This window comes from Pseudorasbora parva, chromosome 6 (genome assembly GCF_024679245.1).
Source record: "Pseudorasbora parva isolate DD20220531a chromosome 6, ASM2467924v1, whole genome shotgun sequence".
In the NCBI taxonomy this organism is placed as follows: domain Eukaryota; kingdom Metazoa; phylum Chordata; class Actinopteri; order Cypriniformes; family Gobionidae; genus Pseudorasbora; species Pseudorasbora parva.
Window position 1 is genome coordinate 21,280,573 of NC_090177.1, and position 25,360 is coordinate 21,305,932.

A 25,360-nucleotide genomic window follows, 5' to 3' on the forward strand; every position below is an offset into this window, starting at 1 on the left:
CACAAAACATGCTGTAGGATTTTTAATCAGGCACCAAATAGAGTCCCCAAGATTACATTCTTTCAGCTAATAGAATCATTTTGCATTTTTCAGGGGATATGGTTTGGATCAAGAATGCCCTTTAAAAAAATTTTTCCTTATTTGACTCCAATTACAATAAGAATCTTTTTTCTATTTTTTCTATTAGAATCTTTCATCGTGTAGAATGTTTTTGTGGCCAGCGTGATTGTGGTCAGGGAAGCAAACAGGACCAGATATGCTCAAAGATGCTTTAGTGGAGAATAAACTTTCATTTGTGTGGGTCACTGTTGGGCCATGGAAGAATTGTCATTTAAAAAAGAGACACTAACTGCACTGAATGTATTGGTGAATCAGAAATCGTGTTCCGGAAAGCTCTGGGGAAAGGAGAGTGCTCGGCGTGGGGCCACATGCATTGAGTGTGTATGTAAATGCTGTCTTTTCACATTCAGATGCTGTTTCAGACTCTTTGATTGAATGGGTGAGGAGGAGTGATTATTCAGTGTAATTTGCACTTGGTTAAGGCTGTTGCCACCCACAGCCGCCCCTGAGGAGGCTGATATCTGTCCGTGTCCTTAAAGCGATTAATTAGATTGAGAAAAGGTCATCAGACATGTGACCTACAGGAAAAGGTGAAGGGTGGGTAACTTGTTTTCTCTCACGTGATTGTCACGAAACCAATAATAGATTTCACTAATGCTGAAGGTGTCTTTGATTTATTTGGCCATTGATTTATTTTTATTTTTTTCATTTGAGCCTTCATTATAACCATAAATGGCACATTAATCCATGCAGTTGCTTAATCTGTCCATCCGTTTCTCAGTATGCATTCTTATCTGTCCTAGGGATGTGACGGTGAGGAAATTTTCCCACCGGTTAATCGATGTGTGGCAACACCGGAAATACTGGTATCACTGGGAAGGGGGGTGATGTTGGAGTTTTCCCTCTTTTTGGTTATTACAAACAGTGTATGCTGGTGATATAGTTAATGTGGTCATGCTACACTAAGCTTACTTTGAGATGGTTTATAACGGTATCTGTTACTGTCAAAAAGTTATGTTTTTGGTTATTGTACAGTTTTTACTGTCAAAAAACTGTCAAATTGTGTTGTAACATCTATGTTATTACACTGCATAGATAGTTTATTGACATTAGCTGTAACATCAATTTGTCAGGGAACTAATGTATATATCAGTAAACACACAGCATTTGTATCTCACTACGCTAACGCTACCCTGACAGTACATACAAAGTAGATCAAAGTGACATTACGTTCAGAATAGGGATGTCAATTTTCACAAATTCCCATGATCGATCGTCGTTTAAATTAACGATCAATTAATCGATTAATCGTTAACCATAATATTGAAATATGCGTCTACAGCAGTGGCCTATAGCGAACAGCATGACAGTAGGACTATGTGCAATGCTGCTCAAAACGCCATGTTCTTCACCAAATGAATGAGAAGGATTTTTTTTTTTTTATCTAAACAAAGGGCTATGGGATTGTAAAATTAGTCGATGTTATTTATAATTAAATTAAATTACTTATTTAATAACCAAATATAACATGTAATACAACACAAACGCCGCCTCAGATCTGTTATTCAGAATTTGTGGACGCACTTGCAAGAACAACGTGCTGAAACGTCACCTAAACCCAATTAATTCAAAACGATTTATTAAAATATTGTTTTCATGAATGTTATGTAATGTGACAGTCCCAATCATAGTTATTATTAGTCGTGCGTTGCTGTTTGAACTGCGCGAGCTGAAGCGGATGCGCTGAATCAACACTGGTAAGTTACACTGCTCTTTGCTAGCACGTTATTTAACTCAACAAAAAGCTTCCTATATGAGATTAATCAGGTTTATATAAAGTTAACAAAATATTACAAATTATATATCTTCACAAAATGATGCGAATGCACATGTGAACTTGAATTGAGTTGCTGATATTCATATTCAGAATGGGAGACGCGCTCTTCCTGGAACAACGCTCTGAACACGGCACCTAAACCCAATGACTTTACAACCATTTATTAAAATAGTGTTCTCATTTCGGTTATGTAAAATGACCGTCTCAATCATCGTTATTATGCATTGCTCTGCGCTAAAGCGGAAGCACTGAATGAAAACCGGTAGCCATCCCTGACTGAAAACATTTGCTAGTGCGTTTTATTTCACTAAAAGAAACGCATCCTATATGATTGATCACATATATAACGTTTCAAAATACATTTAATATTACAAATTACTTCAGCACAATGTGATGCGAATGCACAAGTGAACTTGAACTAAGTTACATGAGCGAGTCAGAATGCGTGACTCATGTTGTGGATGCGCTCTTCCTGGATCAACGCAATGAAACACACGGCAAATAAACCCAAATAATTAACAATCACAATGTTTTATTACAATAGTGTTCTCATTAATGTTGTGTAATATGACAGTCCCAATCATAGTCATTATTAGCTGTGCATTCCTGTTGGAGCTGCATGCTGAAGCTGATCACCGCCACGCTTTTACTACCGCTCACCTCTAACGTTAATTATTAACCAAATGTATCCTTATGAGATAAATCAGCTAAAGATAGGCCTGCACAAAATAAACACAATATTACAACTTACATTTGCACAAAACAAAAGGCTGCGAATGCACATGCAAGTTGCAGTCATGATGTAAAATGGTCCCAAACAGAACTCGGGCATGCTCGCATCATTTTTCCTCACGTTTCGCGGTTGAGCCGCACGCACGCGCATGACCCTGCTTAACCGATGATCGATAAGTCTTATCGATCAAATGTCTTATCGACAATTAATCGATCATCGATTAATCGTTGACATCCCTAGTTCAGAAGCGTCCGGTTCGAGCCTTTATTGTCGAATTTCGTTGAGGCTGTTATCTTGTTCCAGGTCCGACTCCAGTTTAAATTGATATGGTTGCACAGATGTGTCATCAGTGACCCACCGCCATTCTTTCCCCTCAACGGTTGTCAAGGCAACAACTACACGCGTGTTATGTCAAACCGCCCCACAGAACAGAGGGGCGGGATAAGCAAAGCTTTAGCATGTAAGCATTAGCATTTAAAGTACTGTATTAGCTTGCTGAAAACAGAGCTGTTTTTGACCAGGTAAAATTTGTGTTTTCTTACAATACTAATGAGAATTTAAGAAGTATATTACAAAGTGTTCATTTAGACACTAAAGAATCATATTAACTTGTGCCATTATATGACCCCTTTAAAAAATAATACTGTTACTGTGGCTCAGGCACTCAGCACCCTTTAAAGGGTAAGTTTTAAAAAAAAGAAAATTAACCCAACCCATGATTTACTTACCCAGGTATATATGACATTCTTCTTTCAGACGAATAATATCAGAGTTATTTATATAACTTAAATTTTTGGGTGAACTAACCCTTTAACCCCACCTGGAGCAGCCTTACCTCGGCTAGTCCTTCCGACATTTGCCGCTGGCTCTGATGTCTCTGTAGTGGTTAAACAAGAGATTTAATTAATCTTGTGTATATAATGGGCAATCTTTGGTCTCATGAATCTATAATTTGTTCTCAGCTAAATCACTATGGCTGTGGGCAAAGTGTAGCTTCATAACATTATACATTTAGTGCATTTAACCATACTTTTGTAACCTACTAGAGCACTGACTTTGTGCGTTTGACTGAATTGTTTGCTTGTCTTTTAGAGGTTGGGTTTAATGTCAAAATTCATTTTTTTTAAATTAAATTGAAGTAAATCATAATTGCCTGAACCACATATTAATGTTTAATATTTTTAAAAGGAAAATGAAAAAAAGAGACAGGGTGGCGTTTTATAGCTTTATAGTTTTTGTTACTTTGTAACCTATAATTTATTTTATCGCCTACGAGTCATAAAAGAAGAAAACGTTTATTTAGTTTTATCAGTTATTTTAAAATTAAGATTATCTTAATATGCCCACAAATATATAGTATCATAAACCAATCAAGGTCTAGTTAGATAAATGCATTTCATTTGCCATATGCATTATATGTTATATTTAACATGTTATATATTTAATGTCACCTATAATTTAGAGAGGGAGGGTGAGAGAAGAAGGGAGGTGAATTCCATGAATGAGGAAGAAAGCAAAGGTGTAATAGAATATGTAACTGAATGGAAGTGTAGGTAAACTATTTTCTGTTCTATAAGGTCTCTTGAGATATGACCTTGGTAGCTAATGGGTTTAATGAGTATTCTGGATAGCAGAAACCAAGATCAGAGGTGCATTTCATCGCCTGACCGATTCATCTGTTATTGGGAACAGAGAACAGAAGGTTTGCAAGGACATTGGGTTAATGGCATGTCATTGCTGACCCTGGATCAGCTGGTCTAAGACCGCATAAAATTAAGTGTCAAAAAAGAGACTCTGCTGTGGTGCGGTGAAGATAACGAAAGGTCAAGGACAATTTGTTTAAAGGCCAATTTTTTCTGCTCTCAAGCTTTTTGGCGAGCACACGGAAAAAGAAGTGGCAGCCACTGGAGGCATAAATAATTCAGATAGTTTTAAATGTTTAGTGAGATTGTTTTGTAATGCAATGAAGCGTTGATTTATGTATTTTGAAATCAAACATATTATGCACGCATCTCGAATCTTGTAGCATTTATTTTACATGTGCTTGTAATATGCACAGGGCAAAGGAGTGTTGGACATCACCGCTGGGGCCAGTGCAGGCAGACATTATTATGGGCCTGTGAATATGCTTGCTGGGTGTGTTCATCAGAGCTGAAAGTAGGATGAATGAAACGGAGGGACAGAAACAGCCCCCTTAAGTGGGGGGAGGAAACGGTGCATCTTACACAAACACACAATTAACAAAAGCACAACAGGGAAGCCAAATGGGATGTCATTATGTAACTAGAGGTAAGGATAGGTTAAGCTGAGTTTAGACACGCATATACAGACTGCTCACATAGTATTTCGACTCTCCGTGGCTCTGGTCAAATGCTTAAGTACAGCTCATCTCGAGCATGAGCCTCATCTTTTCCAGTCATGGGAAGCAAACTTTGTAATAATGACCAAAGAGATAGCGATTTTGCAATAGCAAGTTTGCAAAAATGTGGAAAGATAGACAAGTATATTTTCTTAAGAAATGTTTTTACTTGCCTTTTCTTAAAGGGGTCCTTGTTTATGATTCCACTTTAACTTTGATGATGTGTAATGTTGCTGTTTGAGCATAAACAACATCTGCAAAGATGAACTCAAAGTTCAATGAAAAGGGAGATATTTTCTTTTATAGAAATAGTTTTTTCTCCCTGTGCATGCGCACAAGTCGTTGTGCCGAAGAACTACACTGTTTACACTGCGTCAGCTAAGAGTCCGACTAACCCTTTAAGGACTACAACAAGCAGCTGAAAGGGACTACAATGAGCTTCTTCCCGGGTTGGTGAAATCACAAACCCTAACATTTACATAAACCCTGCCGTTGGGAACACTCAACAAAGGGGTGCAGCCAGGTTAGGATGCTTTAGAGAAGAATATTTTTTTTTTAAAATTAGAGCACATTTTAGAGCTCTGCTTAAGGTGTTGCGTCTGTTTTTTCACTGTTATTGCAATACAGTATGTAAAACAAATGCAATAGCATGTCATAAAAGCAAGATGGCAACATAAAATATAACAATAATTAAACTAAACTATACCTGTTATTTCTCTGGCTCTGAAGGCATCTTACAACAGTTTCCCCACAAGTGATTTATAGATCATCATGACGGAATATGCTAATCGACGACTTAAAGATAGTTAACTCCGCATCAGCTACATAAATTCATCAACTAACCATTCAGAAACATCCTGTTGCATTCAACATATTGTCAGTTCTTGAGTCTCTGCATCATTTAGACTTCGGATTAAACATAAAAGGCTGATCAGTCTCTGACATTTTCAGTGCGTGAAAATGTTGAAACTCTTGAAGCTCTGCTCTCCTCTAGAAGGCGCACCAGCTTATTTGCATTTAAAGGGACACACACAAAAACGGTTGTATGTTTTTGCTCAACCTTAAAAAGTGACAATTTTAACATGCTATAAAAATGTGCTGTGATGTAGTTAGAGCTAAAACTTCTCACACACACTCTGGGGACATCAGATACATATTTTGCATATTGTAAAAACATCTTTTACATTTATTTTCTTGTCTTTATTATATTTATTTCCTTTATTTCCTTGTCAAACAGATGCAGCACTTTCTTTCTAACTCCTTTTCTTTGTTTGTTGTGGGGTGAAATATGATGTATTCATGATGGTTCATGAGGTTCATCCATGTGTTCTTATGACATGCTAGCTAGCTGGTTAGATGAATTATTTAAAACATGGATTTCTTTACCAATAGTCCTATATCTATTTATCTGTGGATGTCCACCTCCCTTCCTTCTCCCCCCCCCCCCCTCCCCCCGGTCTCTCTGTTGTGTTTAGTGTATGTGCTTCAGGGTGTCGGTGGCAGTGCAGGAAGGAAGTAGTCGTCGCCTGTTTAAGAGGGCTCCTGTTAGCAAACGGCCAACAACTTCCCAGTTCAATCGAAGATCACAGAGATCTGCCCCCACTTCATCCACACAGTCATTGTGAACATCCGTCTGTCTGCTCACCCTGTTTGTTTTCCTCTTTTGCAAAAAGAGTGCTAACATCGCCCTTATTGTTCTCTTTTCCATTTCCATTTTTTGGACGCAACTTGAGATTTAGTAGTTAGTAATTGTATTTGAACAGAATTAGGATTAGTTGGTGAGTTTTGTTCAGGTCTTTTCCACACTAGTCACAGAATATTTTAGGCTAGTGCTTCAGAAGAGATGTTTGAACCTGAAGAGCTGGATTTTGGGCTGTGCTTAAATTGTTAACCTGCCAGCAAACCCTGCCAGGGAAGGGTCTCAACGCTTTAATATAAAACAGAAAGGTGGAGAGAGGGTCAGAGAAACAGCCTGTAGTTATTTTCAGTAGATGCTTGCCACCTGTATAGCGAGTTCAAGCATGCATCAAATTGTTGCTCATTGTTTACTGTTTTTATCTGTTTAAGGCATTATTTGCTCTAGTATTACTGTGTTTTTTTAGTTACATGTCATGTGATTATTTTCCCATAATGATATGACTTCTGTAGGTAGTGTATCTTGGCTTCAGTTCACTTCATAACTAAATAAAATAGGCTGTGTGACTATGAGCAAGGATTAGATGAAGTTTGACATGCAGATATGAATCATGTGAATGACCTTTTTTAAATGAATCAGCTAAATAATAATTAAAAAAAAAACATTTAATATTTCATTTGTCCCTAGGATATGGGATACTGGTCTCACTTTCTCCTTCACAGCTCATAGATAAATGCTGTCATGTGAAATGAATCAGATCCATGATAAATATGAGACTGGACTGTTAGTTAAAAAGGAAGGCACGCAATGTTCCTTCCTGAATTGTGGAAAAGCTGAAATTTAAACAGAGCCCGGTTTGGACAGATGTGGGCTGTACGTATCCAGGTGTTGCTGGAAAGCTTCAGTACAATCATGGACATGTTCATTGTGATCTTAGGAGCTGCAGAAATACAAAATCATCTCAAGATTTAAAAATGTTTGTTATAATCTTCCTTCAAAATGTAAAAGCCTTTTTTCTTTGTTTAAAGACTGTGCAGGGGGCGAAAAATACTCATATTCGCCCACTTTTCACAAATCCAGTCAAATCCCAATGGATCTTATCACACTCATTTTCACATGGAAAGATATTCATAATGAGATAATGTTACATTACATGAGTTTCATCATTTTTTAAATGTTGTCTTTGACAGTTCAATCCGAATATTTTCATTCAGCTTTTATTTCGTAGCCTGAGAATAGAATTGGAGCACAAATGGGAGCTATTTTATGGGTCTGTTTCAAACGCAGCGATTGAACCTTTTGAACATCTATGTAGGAAGCATTATGAGGCTTTAAACCGTTTCCTACATAGGCAGCTCACTAGCTTTTGGAATAGAGCTATAATGTTGCCCTTGGTATAAAAATTAAAGCTCTGTTGGGGCCTCCCACAGAAAAAAAAAATTTCCAGTCTGTTTTTGCCAAGCTTTAATGAACCAAATAAGCACATTGGCCCCTTCATTTCCGTCCCAGAAGATACTCACACATGTGGTATTAAGAGAGCAGAGAAACCTAATGGACCTTCAGAAGAAGCTGTTTGGTGCAATGTGAGCGATGTTAACCCAGCTAAAAAACTTCAATTCCTGTATGGGAGGTGAATTCCCCCTCCTTTTCTTGCGTTTTTCTAAAATGGGTCAGCAGATGTTATGAGTAGAGGTGGAGGGGAAGAGAGAAAGAGGAGGTGGAAGAAAGAAAAATATCCAAGATAAACAATTTGCTTTTGCAGTGTAGGCCGCACAGAGAGAGAACAGCTCCGGCCAAAAGCGATGCTATGATAGTTTACATTTTCTTTTTGTTTGTTTCTGAATGGAGAGAGATGGTTATCTTACCAGTTTTACCAATACGTTTTTTTAAATACAAGGCATTAGTTCTTTGTTGTAGTCTCAAATATAACTTGTGGCTGTGTGTTTTATTTAACCAATCTGGAGACACTGTGTCTTAGGTTTTTTTCCTCTCCTAACATCTAAAATATGTTACTGATGCTAGAAGCAGATTAAGACACATATTAAACTAATAATAAACCCATTGGCCTTTCAGTGAGCATTAGGACAGCGTTGTTATAGTTAAATAAAATATAATATTAAATAGAAAAACTTAAACTTAAATGATAATAGAAATAGAAATGTTACCTTGGCATAGACTGGGTAAACCCAGCCTGATCTGCCGGCGATTTGATTTTGCTCTGCAACTCATTCTGGAAACCTGTACATTGATTTCTAATGCTGCTGTTATACTTTTGTGGGAACCAATCACAGACTGGCTTATTCATCTGGTGCGATATCGGCGGGTTTAACGCGATGATGGATAGAGAAGAGATGGGTTGTTGCCAGTTGATAACGCCTCTTGTGCAGTAGAAAATACAGAGCAGACTCCCCAGACCAATGTTCAGTCTTAAAGTGACCTTGGTCTGGTGATAGCCAGACAAACCTCGGCAGGTAACTGAAATAATAGGTTGGTAACACTTTAAGGTTTCATTTGTTAACATAAGTTCATAACTAACAATGAGCAATACATGTGTTAAAGTATTTATTTATCGCTGTTAATGTTAGTTAATAAAAATGAAGTTGTTCGTTGTTTGTTCATGTTAGTTCACAGTGTATTAACTAATGTTAACAAATACAACTTTTGATTTTAATAATGTATTAAAACATTTACTAAGATTCATAAATTAATGTTCATTCTTAGTTCATTTTAACTAAACCTTTATTCTGAAGTGTTACCAATAGATAAACATCAAGTACTAAAATGACAACCTAAAACTAAAATAAATTAAAGCAAAATATAAATATGAAAAAATATACCGTTAACAAGAATGTATTATTATTGAAATGAAAACAACTGAAATTCAAAAAATAGTATATAAATAATAAAACAACACTGATTCAGAATCAATCGCACCAATCAAAAAAACATAATTTTAAGTGCAAGTTATGTCACAGAGGTTTGACAAATGGTGAAAACCATGAGAAGAATGATTTGGATGAGTTATTTGAAACTCAAATCCACATAATCGCACACTCTGCCACATTCTGATTCTATTATCAATGAAGTGTGCAAGGTATCATCACTCAGGTGCTAACTTTGTTAACTTTCTAAAAGAAATAGACATGACTTGTTAAACTTGCAGTTGAATGGAGCTGCAACTCTTTGTATTGTTGCAGCGCGTTAACTTGTTTGTTGTGTACCTTTGCAGGCCATCACACCCAGGTGTCACAGTGCCCTCCCAACGAGTTTGAGTGTCGAGGAACAGATGTGTGCATTCACTTGAGCAAGCTGTGTGATGGTGTCCCAGACTGCACAGATGGGCGTGACGAGGGGCCACACTGTCGAGGTAACACACAGACCGCAGTCTGATCATGAACCTGAGATTTTTTTCATCAAATCTTTTTTTTTTTTTTTTCAAGTTGACGTTAGGGGTGGGATTGATGGGATCTTTTACAAGGAATTTTCCACTTAACCAGTGTAATTGTTAGTATATCAGGAGCAGAATATTAGTTAAGTATTAGAGAATCTTGGGCCAGCTGATATAACCATCATTAGCCCAATCAGATCCTTACATTCCAACAAACTTGCATCCGTTGATACAAAACAAGTTTATAATACTTGCAATCTTAAGGATTTAGTTTTCTTTGGTGTTTTCTGAATTTAGTTGATTTTGGTGAATAGTATTTGATGAAGAGTATATAGTGAAATTTATAATAATATATTTGGCTTATATTTAAATATAATTGTTTTCCATTTTGTAAATATTATTTTCTATTTTAATATATTTTACAATGTATTTTTTTCCTACGATGGCAAAAAATTACTCCAGTGTCACATGATCCTTAAGAAATCATTCCAGTATGTTCATTTGGTGCCTATTTGGCTTTGTTCACAAAAGTTGTGCTGCTTAATATTTTTGTGTAAACTGTGTTAAAAGTATTCAAGTTTTTGAATAGAATAAAAAGCTTTTGTAATAATAAATGTCTTTACTGTCACTTTTAATTAATATAATGCATCCTAGTTGAATTGTTGCTTCATGTATATACAGCTCTAAAAAAGAAAAAAGACTTTATGCCACTCCTGGTGAAAAAATTCACGCAGCTCGGATTTGTTTGATGGCTTGTGACCATCCATCTTCCACTTGATCACATTCCAAAGGTTTTCAATGGGGTTCAGGTCTAGAGATTGGGCTGGCCATGACAGGGTCTTGATCTGGAGGTCCTCCATTCACACATTGATTGACCTGGCTGTGTGGCATGGAGCATTGTCCTGCTGGAAAAAAAACAGTCCTCAGAGCTGGGGAACATTTTCAGAGCAGAAGGAAGCAAGTTTTCTTCTGGGACAGCCTTATACGTGGTTTGATTCATGCTCCCTTCACAAAGACAAATCTGCCCGATTCCAGCCATGCTGTAACACCCCCAGATCATCACCGATCCTCCACCAGATTTCACAGTGGGTGCCAGACACTGTGGCTTGTAGACCTCCACACAAGGTGTTGGACAAAGATAAAGTTGAAGTTGTTTAGTTTTTAGTATGACAATGTCAGTCTTAAAGTTATGAATAAGCTGGTGTGTTCCAAAACAATGACAAAATTTACATTTTGGAGAAATAAGCATTCAAAACTTAGTCTCTCACTTCTGTTAAAACGAATGAGAGATTTTGATGACATCATCACAGACTTCACCTTCTCATCAAATCTTCTGTCCAATTAAAATGCTCTCTAGAATCTAAAGCCCGCCCCCTACGCTGCTCATATCATACTATATATGAAATAGGAAACGATTCAGTGTAAATATGCTTTCAGTTGAGATGAATGAAGTCTGGTTTCACGCACCGCAGCAGCGGACACACATAGTCTAGACCAGAGCTGTTGATTAGAGACACGAGAGCGCAGCTCGGATCATGTGTGCGAGTCAACTCGCAGACAACAAACATATCGAACCCATTTGAATTTTGCACAGAATGCTGTATTTCAAAGCAATATGGAGGAGATTATGATAAACGGTTAGAGGAAACTGGCTTTACCAAACAAAAGGTTCTAGTCAAACTGTGATATTATTAACAAAACGCTATTGGCTGTTTAAAAAAGGGGAGGAGCTGCTAACAGCTGGAGCCGTTTCAGGGGAAATCACATCAACGCATTGAATAATGCGGCGCATTTCAAGGCTCTTCATTGGGCCTTTAAATAAGATTTGGTTCAGGTGATCACCTAATCAGCACCTCATTCAGTAGAATAGTGTGCCTCGGTTGGAATTCAACAGACATTGGAATGGAATGCCTTCCATACTTGTAGAGATGCTGATTTAAGAAAAAATTGCAGTAGTGTCTTAATTTTTTCCAGAGCTGTATATGGTGGGACCAGTTGTTGGAAAGTAAAATATGCTCTAGCTCAAGAAATCCATATTGTAAGCCCAAACTATCATTTATGGAGAGACTATCTTTTATCGTCATGCCAAGGTCTGTGTTTGAATCCCCTGTGTCCACAAAGGTTTGGCTTCTGAGCATGGTTAGTATCAGCCTCACAAGAGTTATCATGTACTCATCTTGTTTGTGTCCAAAGTCCAGAGATACACTGTCTGATTCAGCTGACCTATATCTTTAAAGTAATGATCTGTCCACTTAGCAGGTAATTGAAAGAAATCAGACCGACGCTTAAATCTCATTTTTAAAGCACCCTTTAGATCGTGAGGTCAAATAAATCCCCCTAATGCTAGTCCCCGTCTATCCACTGCCATCATTCCATACTGATGGAATGTTAGTATGACAGACTGCGCCTGAGGTTTTAAAGGCTGAATGATAAATAATGTACCTTCCTGATCTGGCCCTTGGCCAGCGCTTTGAGACTGGACACACACTTCGCTTGTCTTCTCGCTTAAATGCTGACCCTTTGAACCGAGGGGTAAACACTCACCCACTCTTCCACAAAAACCCCTCGTACTCAGATGCACAGAGTGCACACAAACATACGCTTGCATGCCTTTCCTGTTGGATGTTTGCTTGTTCCTGCTTTCACAGAAAGGTTTACAGTTTAACAAGCATTGCGCTTTTTCCCTGTAACAGAAGTGGAGATTGTGCAAGAAACTCAGCTGCAGTGTTTTCAAAACATGCTTTGTCAGTCTATGTTTCTAAGTAGTTATCACAGAGTTGTTGACAAGTGGGGTGAGAGGGAGGCAGGCATGAATTTATGACAGTGTGATACTATTTTAACAATGTAGTGGGTTAGGATCAAGAAATCAGTGATTGGAACACTAACTACTCTGCCAGCCTCTGATATCTGCCATGGTTATGCTAGTCTGGTTCATCTTATACTGGTTTTTGTTAAGTCAACCCCTTGCTGAGCTGGGAACCGTCTCAATGCTGGTTTGATTTGTGTTTCCCCTCCTGGCAGATTTAATTGGCTCCCCGCAGTCTTGATTTAATCTTTCTGCGCTAAAGCCTTTCAGAGATGTTTCAAGCTCTGTCCAGTTCCTCCCACTATGAAGATACAGGCACAAATCTGTCAGTCCTCTCCAAAATAGCTTTCTGAGGAACTCAAGATCTGTAGTTTTCAAACTTGGGCCTGCACCGAAAAAAATGTCTCTGGTCGGCTCTCATTGTGGCCTGACTCATTTTTTAGACTCTTCAAACTGGATTATTTCACAACAGAATGGAGGAGCATTTTTACCATAAAGCCATTTCCCAACTTTTTACTGGCCTCATTTTACTGGCAGAGATGTTAGAGATAAGAAATCTGGTGAGGTTTTATAGCCGTTCAAGGAAGGCAGAGCATGTCAGACCATTTAATTACTTTTATTGAATGCAAATAATAGAAATAGAATACAGGAAATCTGAATGCATGTGGTGGAAGACAAAACTTGTAGTCCATTACGACATCTATAAAGACACCCTTCATGCTTTCAATGTAGAAGTTAGACAGACCTTCTCAAATATTATAAACAGAAACCTAAACAACATGCTTTTTGCTACTGTCAAAAGACTAACAAACCCTCCGAGTCACATTCCCAGAGAAATGCTCTCAGACAGCAAATGCTGTGAGTTTGCTTCCTACTTCTCAGAGAAAATCAATAATATCAGAAAGGCGATCAGCACATCCTTGAGTTGCCCTGGGGTCAGTCAGATCAGACCACAACCTCGGAAAATTACGATGTCTGATTTCAAAGCAATTGACGGTAAAATTTTAGAGGAAATGGTACAGCACCTTTTTTCAGAGTTATCCAGATTTCTCTTTTTCAGAAGAGGCTTAACTATTGCAGTTTTAACGGAGTTTGGAAACGTCCCATAGAGAAGTGGGGAGTTTACCACTTCCAGAAGATCTGCTTCCAAACTGTTAAATACAGGTGAAAACCACAAGATTCTGTACTCAAAATTGCCGTCATCAAACTACACCTTTGTTTTGAACAGGCTCCCTCTAGCGGATGGAAAAGTTACACAGTGTAGCTTTAAAAGCATACGCAATCATTTACTCTATGATGGTTAAACTTTGCAATTTGCTAAAGTTTTACAAAAGACATCTATTTTAAGTAAAATCGTGATAATAAGAAATGTCTTGCTCACCAAATCAGCATATAGAATGATTCCTGAAGGATCATACCTGCAGAAAATGTATTTTAAAATCAATTAAAATAAGAAAAAAACGCTATTTTAATAATATTTCACACTATTACTGTTTTTATTGTATTTTTGGTCAAATAAACAGACTTGCTGAGCATAAGCAATCCGACCAAAACCTTTTAAATGGTAGCTACTCTTTGTTTCGGAGCTGGCTACATTTTCAGATGTTGCCTTGATTATGACTTATCTACTTTGAAACTGTATATTGTCAAGCTACTCATAATTCATTAATGAGTCAACACAAAATCAAAATAACTCTGTTTACTTTCTTCCTCCATGTGTAATTAATCATTTCATGTTTTGTTTGTCTTCATAATCTTTCTTCCAAATCTAATAGTTTGCTCAGCCTCTAAAATGCTATCTTTTTATTTATATTCAGCCCCACCAACCTAAGTACTCTTATACCCCCCCCCACCTCAATCTGAATTTTTTTTGTCATTGAACACCACTTTGAGAATGCAGTTTCGTTGGGTTTGTCTGCTAATGTGTCCATGGTGCCTGTGTATGTCCTGTATTATAGCTCTGTTAGCTTTATATTAGCCGAGCGCTTCTGCTCATGTTTAGCTGACCTATTTCACACAAGAGGCTGTGCACACATGCGGGCAAATACACTGCACTTACAAGAACGATTAGCCCTTTAAAATAGAACTTTGCACTGCTATTGGCAAACGCCACTGTGCCTTTCAACTTTATCTGAGCTCAGCTTTGGCAACAGCATATCATTCTGGGCAACGGCTTATCCATTTGTTTCTATTCTGCTGTAGGGCTTCACAATGTTTTCACTGCACTGATGGATGAGTTTGGCTCCGATCACTACATATTATTGTGACAGAACAGGGAGTGCAATCAGGAGTACTGATTGAACAATGTACACTGCTCAGATAAACAGGATAATTAATGTATTTTTTTTGAATTACAGAATGGCCTTCAGGTGGGTCAGTGTTGTTAAATTCAGTTTGCTTTGTATATTCAGTTTGACAGTGGTAAAGAGGGCAACTGATTTGTGTACAGTGTTGGGTGTAACTAGTTACTAAGTAATCAGTAAATGTAATTGAATTACCTTTCCCTTGAAAATATAAATAAGGGACTACTCTTACTTTTGTGTAATTTAATTAAATTGCACTAAATACTGTGTATAGACTGTTGAACAATTGTATATAATGCAATAGTGGAATTAACATCAAAATTAGTTTTTTATAGTGTATTTAATTAAATAGAGAGCTAGAAAATTTATCTTCATATTTACAGCTAAAGCTTCTTTCTTCGACCCCCTCCAAAATTTTGTTTTAATGTCCTTCGGGGGGGATCAAGCCTTCAGGGATCAATATGTCAGAACCCTCACCCCAACCCCCATCCCCTCGTAATTCGTGCCCTGTAATTTTTTTTCATAGTTTCTTCTTTGCCATTTGTTTAGGTTGATCATAAGGACAAGACATAATCAAACAGAACAAGAACATTTTTATCTGGTTAGGAGTCAATGAACTTCAACGTTGATGTGTTTGTGTGTATTAAAACTGCTTTCTGTAGAGAGGTTTGCTTATCTTTCCCAATCATTCCTGAATACACAACACACAGACCAAAAATAAAGTTCATCAACCCCCTGACCTGACAAGAACTCTTGCTGTCAGAAGAAAAATGTTCCCCACATTCTCAATTATTGCCAAACAGATACACACTCTCACATACACACAGAAGCGTGCTAGAACCTGCCAGCAGACAGACAGCAAGATCTCAGACATGATAAATATTATACACAAACATGCTACAAAGTGTATTACAAAGGGCCATAAAGTGATTTTTTTTTTTTTAGATGCAGCATGCTCATGTAGAGTGGCATAATAGTTACTTACTTTCACAGCAATTCAAACTGGATTTTTTTACATTCAACATTTAACATTCATAATATTTTTAAAGAAATGTAATATTTTATTCAGCAAAGATGCAATACATTTATTAAAAGTGACAGTGAAGACATTTATATTGATTCTAATTAGCTGATTTGCTGTAAGTAAATGCTGTTCTTTTCTTTTCTGGATTAATTGATGGAAAAACTTTTATTTGAAATAAAAATCTTTTGAATGCACACAATTAGCATATTCAAATGATTTCTGAAGGATCCTGTGACACTTAAGACTGGAATAATTATAAAATATATATAATTTAACAAATAATTCAACTTATATTTATATTTTACTTATATCAATTATAAGTAATATCATTTATTTAAATAAACAGTTAGGTTGACAACATATATCTTAATGTATTATGATAAATCATAATATATCATGCATTACTCTATAATATGGCTGCTCAAGGTGTTCCAGGAAAACAGTTAATAATAAAAAAAAAAGTCACTTTTAACCATTGTATTGAACTGAAGTGGACAGAATCGAATTGACATAAATACATTGAGTTTGCAAAGCTGTTTGAGATGTTAGGAAAGTGTTTGCTTTGCTGCAGTTTGCTCTGTTTTAAGGCGGTGAGTAAATGGGACGTACAGTGATGTAGCATTTTGCTACGCTTCACAGATACTCGTTGAATAAACTAGTCTTTACTGGAACAGCCGCGCTAGCTAAATGCAGTCAGTAGCATCTCTACTTTTAGTTAGTTATTCCCCAGCACTGGCCTGGCCTCCCACTCGTCAACTGAAATATTAATGGAAATCACAAGTGCCAAAATAGGAAGCATGAAATTTTCAGCATTTCCTGTTCTCCTCATGAAGCATGCAGGATGCGTGTCCTGATTCTTTGCTTGTGCTAGATCAGGCTTGAGAGCGAGGAACACGACACGTTTCTGAAGAGGTTTTCCTGCTCCAGACATTAGGAACAGAGTTGACCGTGGATCTGCTGTTAGTAGTGCTGTAACAGGTTGAGTGGTTTGCATATGGTGCGGTTGAAGACTGATTTTAGGTTCGGCTGCCAGCATTTTTGCAGCCGTTGTCTTTGAGAGATTCTTTGGTGTGGTATTAAACCTTCCAACATTCTCGATCTCTTTATTTTCCTCTCCCTTTGTTGTATTTATTCATTATAATGGAATGTTGGCCGCACTCTTACAGTTGAAAAATCATTTTGTTGCACCAATAAACCACAAACACGTGGGTTGCATACCAATCTAAACACCCGCAAGGCTTGGCTGTGAGAATCGGAGATGGTGTTGCCAGGAGGTACATTTTATCTTACTGGAGTATTCCTAGGGTGCCAATGAGTGTGGAAAACCTAGAAATGTCAGAGAATTTTAAAATAGTGCTTAAGAAAAAGGATGCATATATATTTTTAATATTGATTCTTATCTTCTGCAATCTCTTAAACATTAGTGATTAGTAAACATCAGTGATCACAAGCGACTGGAAATTTAAAGGGTTAGTTCACCCAAAAATGAAAATTCTGTCATTAATTACTCACCCTCATGTGATTCGACACCCGTAAAACCTCCATTCATCTTCAGAACACAAATGAAGATATTTTTGTTGAAATCTGATAGCTCAGAAAGGCCTTCATTGACACCAATGTCATTTCCTCTCTCAAGACCCTTAAAGACACTAAAGACTCCGTTACAAAGCACATCTCACTACAGTGATTCTACAATCATTTTATGAAGTGACAAAAATAGTTTTTGTGTGCAGAAAAAGTAAATAAGGACTTTCAAAACACTGCTTCGTAAAAGCCTTGAAGCTTGATGAATCAGTGTATCGAATCATGAATTGATACACTGATTCAAAATGCTTCGAGGCTTTATAAAGCGGTGTTTTGAAATCGGCCCATCACTATACAAGTCATTTAGTTTTTGCGCACAAAAACTATTATAGTCGCTTCCTAAAATGATTGTAGAACCACTGTGAAATGTGCTTTGTAACGACGTCTTTAGTGCCTTTTATGGGTCTTGAGAGAGGAAATGACATTGGTGTCAATGGAGGCCTTTCTGAGCCATCGGACAAAAATATCTTAATTTATGTTCCAAAGATGAACTGAGGTTTATGAGTGTGAAACAACATGAGTGTTAATAATTAATGACAGAATTTTCAATTTTGGGTGAACTAGACCTATAAGGGATTTCATTGGTCTAAGCAGTGGTTCTCCACCTTTTTGACCCCTAAGGCCCCGCATTGTCTACAACAATATTCAAATCCCCCCCATGAGATTATATTCAATTACATTGTCTTGGTCTAGAAAATAAAATTGGGCTACCATATCATGTTTCCAGGTTTTTCAAATTTTTTAATTTTTATTTTTTGTTATTTTTGTCTTGACTTAAACATTTTCGGGCGATCCTTGGAAGTTTGCTGAGGTCCTCTGGTTGAGAAACACTGCTGTGTTCAATTATATTCAAATTCATGTCTATTGACCACTTTTGTGGCATTCCTCAGAAATAGTTTTGAATTGTTTCTCAGTTTATAAAATAAACAAAAGAAACTCAGTGTTGATAGAACTTGACTTACAATAGACATCATTGTGTGAATTTTCACATTGCTCCATACATTTCCATTCTGAAGTATTTAACTGTCAATGCATTTGCAGTTTGTTTTTACAAACTCTGCTTTTGAAACCCGCAACATTCCTTTAATGATCGGTCACGACTAGTTGGAATCTACTGCTTTCCGCAGAATCACCATTTATGCCAGTTTGAGATAAATTGTTGTTCATAAAATAGTTTTTAAATACCATAATGCTTTCAGCTTCTCAGAAGAGTCTAGTACACACTTTTGACCATACTCATTCATTCTGCAGAATGCCACCGGTTTTCCCTCAAATCAATCCAGAAAATACAGAAAAAGTCTGCAGACTCCGTCTTGACCTGCTCCTGACTGACTGCTGTGCGGGTAGCCAGCATTACACCCTGAGTGCCCTTGTCTCTGTTTGGAGTAGTTTGTGGGTGTGAGGTCAGTGTATGAGCTGGGGTTGGATGGAATGGGGGAATTGATTCGATACAGACCGTAGTGTTTTGCCTGCACATCTTCCTCTCTACACATTCCACAAAAGCCCCATTGTACCCCTCAGTGCCACAACCTTTTGTGTGATGAGGACTCTCATTGTCCCTGTGCGTACATTTGTGTGGTTGAGTCTCAGTCTCCTCCTCTCTGTCCTCTCTTTCTTTTACTCTGTTGCAGTGTATTGTGGGCTGATTGGACTTGAACATTGAGGTCTCTCCAAATCACTATTGACCGAATGCTTAACGGAACACGTTTTTAGAAATATGGCATATTCAACTTCTTTCTTGCATTCAGATATGTAGGAAAATGCATTTTTGTCTCAGTGCATGCATTATTTTAGTTTGGCAGGGTCACCTCTAGCTTAGCTTAGCATAATGAATGGAATCCTATGTTGCCAGCTAGCATGTCCCGAGTAAAAGTGATTCCCAAAAATAAACACCCACCTAATTACTTCTTGTGGTCTGTGTATTCACAACGAGTACAAATAGTGATACAGATTAAGACTAGGCGATTTCCTAGGCAGAAACTGACTTGGGACTATATTATGGGAAGCACAGGCAAAGCACTGCAACTTGGGCGCAGAGATATCACGCAACACATTGCGATCGCTCAACAGCCGGAGGACGTGAGGATGAGAGCTGTATTATCTGTGTCCAAGTAGCAGTGCTTCGTCTGTGCTTCCCCATAACATAGTCCCAAGTCAATATCTGCCTAGGAAATCGCCTAGTCTTAATCTGCATCGGTATTTGTACTTGTTGTGAATATGCAGGCCACAAGAAGTAATTAGGTGGGGTTTTTAATCACTTTTACTCGGGACATGCTAGCTGGCAAAATAGGATTCCATTCATTATGCTAAGCTAAGCTAGCGGCGACCCTGCCAAACTAAAACAATGCATGCACTGAGACAAAAATGCATTTGCCCACATATCTAAATGTAGGAAAGAAGTTAAATAAGAATGTTCTTTTTGTAACATTTACTTTTTAAAGAAATTAACTTGTATTATTTAACTATGATGCTTTAAATTTATCAAACAGTTGACAGTAAAGACTTTTACATTGTTACAAATTAACTACTTAAAAAAATGTACTTTCTATTTATCAAATAATCTAGTTTCCACCAAAATAGTAACCAACAATATTTTCAACATTGTGACAATTTTTAGTGTATTTTTGATCGCATAAGTTCAGCCTTAGTGAACATATACTTCTTTCAAAAACATAAAAAAAATCTTTAGTGTTCACATTATCTCCATTGACCGTTTATGATCAGAATTTAAGATTTTTGTTTTGTGAAATGTCTTGTAAAATATTGTATTTTGAAGTTTAAAACCCCTTTTTTTTAACTTTTGCTGCTCTCGATTAGCGTTTATACTAAAAATGCAATTTTGCCCTTCCGTGATTTGAGCGGTTATATCATGATACTTCTACCAAGACTCATCAGATGGCGTTTACACCTGTATTTAGCGCTGCCACTAAATACAGTTTAATCTTGTGATCAGATTAACCGAGACAGATTTGATGGGTATAAAAATCCTTTAGGATTTTACAGGAGTTCCTTAAGTAAATATTACCATTGTGATGTTGTACTCCCTTGAACCGTTCCCACATTAACATATCAAACAAAATCACTGTTTTGATGGATGTGGCTTTCTCAGACCTGTGTGTATCCGGTGGGCACGTGGAGACTTGTTTTTTGTCTGAGTGAAGCCGCAGTCTTGAGTTCACACAGAGTTTGGTGGACAGTGATACAGTGTTTGGCAGCACAGCAATACCCACAGTATAAAACCAAGCGCACTCATCTGTGTCCACCCAAACCTTTTAATCATACGCTCTGTGTGTATGTGTTTTTGGTTGGTTGAGCAGTGAAGCCCCTGTTGCGCTTTCATATTGTGCCAAGATGTCCTAAAAGCTTCTCTATAAGAGCATTAAAAGCTTTTCACTGTACACAGCACACATGGAAATCACATACGATTACTATTATAGCTCTAGATATATCTCTACAAATATCTCTATAACAAAAGAGACAACAGGCAACTTAGGAAGTTCATTGTGATTGATTAGCTGGACGAACAGCTTGTTGCCACAGGGGTTGACTTGTTTGTTTGTGGCTGGTAGACTTGGCTAAGCTGATGAAGGTCTGGAAACAGCTTGAAACGGCTAGATGACCTGCTAACCAATTTTGAGATATGACCTGGCTTTGTTGGAAGTAAGCCGGGCTATATTTCGAGAATAGGCAGTATGATTATTAGAAAATTATACTTTATTTTAAATTAGACTTTTTATTGTACATATTTGAGTAAATTTAGCTGTTTTTATTTATTGTTATACTTGTGTACACGTATATAGAGATGATTAAATGTTTTTATTATTTTATTTAAACCTGAACAGATTTAAACCTATTTAATTTAAACCTGTTTTAATTGAATAATTTGTTTTATTAATATTAATATTATTATTATATATTTTTTTATTTGTAATTAAGTATGTATTTATTATTTTATATTATATTAATTATATGACATAATATTGCTTGATTATTTAAGTTTTACTTTCATTTAAATTAATTTTTTTATTGAAAATTTATTTAAAAATTCATTAAATCAGCTTGCTTATTGTCTGTGTTTTTTTCTTTTTCTTGTTTGTATTAGTTTTCTTTTTAATCTTTCTCTTTAAATGGTTTTCAGTTTTTATTATTATCACTCTGTGTTGTAGTGCTCTGGGTTTACGAAAAGCGCAATGTATTATCATTAAAGTTATTTATATATATATATATATATATATATATATATATATATATATATATATATATATATATATATATATATATATATGTATGTTTATATAAAATGTTTAATAAAAAAGATATATATATACATATATATTATATATATATATATATATGTATGTGTATATATATGTATGTGTATATATACATATATATTATATACATATATATATATATATATATATATATATATATATATATATATATGTATATATATATAATATATATGTATATATATATAATATATATGTATATATATCTTTTTTATTAAACATTTTTTTAGCTATATTGTCTAGTACTAGTTTCTTTAATCTCTTCATTTTAATATCTCATTTACATTTCTTCATTATATCCAGTAGGTGATTCTCTGCTAACAGTCAGTTCTCTATTTTTGTGCTATAGAGTTCGCCCATAACTGCACCATCATGGGCTGTCAGTACAACTGTTCGGTGACACTGTCGGGTCCAAAGTGTTACTGCAGGAACGGCTATGATGTAGGAGAAGATGGAAAGACATGCAAAGGTGAGCTTTGAATCCTGCACCTGCATTTAATGGAAATGTCTTTTGTGATTTTTATAATATATTAATGACTTATAGAAGTATTGAACTGGGAGCATGTGACTTTTTTCCGACCATGTGGCTTTCTCTGCGTCAGACTTCAACGAGTGTGCAGTATATGGGACTTGCAGTCAGACATGCACAAACACAGATGGCTCCTACACCTGCAGCTGTGTGGAGGGCTACTTGCCTCAACCAGACAACCGCTCTTGCAAGGCCAAGAACGGTAGGAAATCAACAACATTTTTGCTGATCCTTTGTGGTTTGTGTTTGTCTTGCTCTCTGTGTGGTCATACACTTTGTTTTTGTAGTGACAAGGCCCCACAATGTTCTCATCTCTGTTTAAGACCCTGTAGATCGGCATCCGTACCTCCTCATAGCCAACTCCCAGAACATTCAAGCCACCTCACTGAGCGGAGCCAACCCAATCTCCATCAACACTAAGCAGACCACCGCTATGGACTTCATCTACGCCCAGGAGACCGTGTGCTGGATCCACATGGGGGATTCTCCCACTGCCACCCAACTCAAGTGTGCCAAGTTCCCCAATGCCAAGAGCTTCATAGAGGAGAAGACCATCAACATCTCCCTCAGCCTACACCGTCAGTACCACGTTCTTAATTGTGTTTTTTGTTAGGTGTCTGTTTGTGCAAAATAATCCAAAAAACACGTATTGAACAAATTTTACTTCATGGTTTACTTGAAATCATTTTAATGAGCCTCCTCATGTGTGTTGTAACTGTAATTACATATTTGTTCTGCCAAAGGAATAGTTCATCCTTAAATGAAAGTTCCTAAAAGTTCTGTCTTCATTTCCTAACCCTCATTTAATTTCAAACCTATATGACTTATACTGCCGGTCAAAAGTTTGGGGTGTGTAAGATTTTAAAATATTTTATACTCACCAAGACTGCATTTATTGGTTCAAATATACAATATAAACATTAATATTAAGATGATTACACAGTTAAAATGTCAAAATATTTTTACATTTTACACATTTTCCTATTTTAAGCTATAAAATGTTATTTATTCAATTTGTGGCAAAGCTGAATATTCAGCGTCAATACTCTAGTCTTCAGTGTCAAATGATCCTTCATAAATCAGTCTAATATGATGATTTAGCCGACAATTATCACCCTGTAGCCCAAGACTGGTTGCCCACTGAAGCTAAGCAGGGCTGAGCCTGGATGAGAGACCTCCTGGGAAAACTAGGTTTCTGCTGGAAGAAGTGTTAGTGAGGCCAGCAGGGGGCATTCACCCCGTGGTCTGTGTGGGTCCTAACGCCCCAGCACATGGGGACACTATATTGTCAAAGAGCTCCGTCCTTCAGATGAAACGTTAAACTGAGGTCCTGACTCTCTGGTCATAAAAAAAATCCCAGGATGTCCTTCTGAAAAGATTAGGTTTAATCCTGGCAAAATTTGCCCAGTGCCCTCTGTCCATCATGGTCTCCTAATCACCGCAATTTAATGATTGGCTTCATCACTCTGACTCCTCTCCACCAATCAGCTGGTGTGTTGTGGGCCTTTTGGCGCAATATGGCTGCCGTCACATCATCCAGGTGGATGGTGCACATTGGTGGTGGTTGAGGAGATTTAATCCATATGTAAACCGTTTTGAGCACCCAGAAAAGCAATATATAAATATAACAAATTATTAATATTATTAATGCTCAAAAAAACATTTCTTATTGCTATCAGTAACAAACAAATAGCTAAAAACTGTTGTTCTATTATTTGGTGAATAGAAAGTCCAAAAGAATAGTAGAAAGTCACTTTTGATCGTTTTAATTGCTTAAAAGTATTAATGTCTTAAAAAAAAATACTGACCCCAAACTTTTGAATGATAGTGTACTTCCTTCAAACTGAGACATTTTGAATACTGTGCTAGTTGGTCTTTTCCATCCAGTTACAATAAAGGAAAGCCAAAGCTTCCAAAACCAGTGGTCCAAGTGTGGTCCATATGACTCCTGTGCTATGTACCAAGTTGTTTGCTTGAGTACCGACTAAGCTGGAGAAACATACCAGTCTGATTAATAGATGAATCATCCAAACCGGCTTTATTACTTGGATTAAGCGATTTATTGAAAAGATTGACTCAGAAAATCGTATTTTATTGTGAATCAGACATTGTTGCTTCTCTCATGAACTGTAATGAACTCTAAAGTCCATGATATACTTAAGGCGAAGTTCTTTTTTGTTCTTCGAGCAAGCAGCTGTACAGAATTAACCATGAAAAACTGTGGAATTACAACTTACTTAATTGGAATTACATCTTTAATTTCTACTATAAAGCACCTCTCCAGTGAATTCATGTTTTTGCTTGTAGAATCTGACCTCGATGGACTGAACAAAAGAAGATTTATATGTCAAAGGTGGCAACGTTTTAAACATAAGTCATATTGGACCATATCATATCATATTTTATGATGTTTTTATGGTGCTATTTTGTTATTTTGGACCTAATTCTCATTCACTAAATTTAAAAAGGGCCAGAGGATTCTTTAGAAATTTTACTTTGGCTTTCCATTGACGAAAAAGCCAAAAGGTTTTGGTACAACTTGAACTTGGTTTTTGGTACAATCATTTTGACATGAACTATTCCTTTAGAGTGTGTTCACACTTGGCAGTACGTTTGGTCTGATTAAAACAAACTGGTGCAATTGCTCTGTTGAATTTGAACATTCACACATTTGAAGTGAACGCTGCCATCCGAACCCAACAATAAGCTCTCCGTGAGAGAATTTTTTTGTATCTTTATGTTCGGTGTTATGACAGTGTGAGCGCTGAGCGTACCCTTAATGTTACGTGTCTTTGGTCCCATTTTCGGT

At 36.8% G+C, this 25,360-nt stretch overlaps 1 protein-coding gene across 2 annotated transcripts in view; it reads left to right on the forward strand.

The window, feature by feature from the left end:
- lrp1ab (low density lipoprotein receptor-related protein 1Ab) overlaps positions 1–25,360 on the forward strand; it is a 120,490-nt gene that overhangs the window by 29,224 nt on the left and 65,906 nt on the right. For both annotated transcript variants that reach the window (XM_067446096.1, XM_067446097.1), the window contains exons 3-6: positions 9,855–9,992; positions 22,372–22,491; positions 22,625–22,753; positions 22,875–23,129. In XM_067446096.1, coding sequence (XP_067302197.1) covers positions 9,855–9,992; positions 22,372–22,491; positions 22,625–22,753; positions 22,875–23,129 — 642 coding nt within the window. The remainder of the gene's footprint in view (positions 1–9,854; positions 9,993–22,371; positions 22,492–22,624; positions 22,754–22,874; positions 23,130–25,360) is intronic.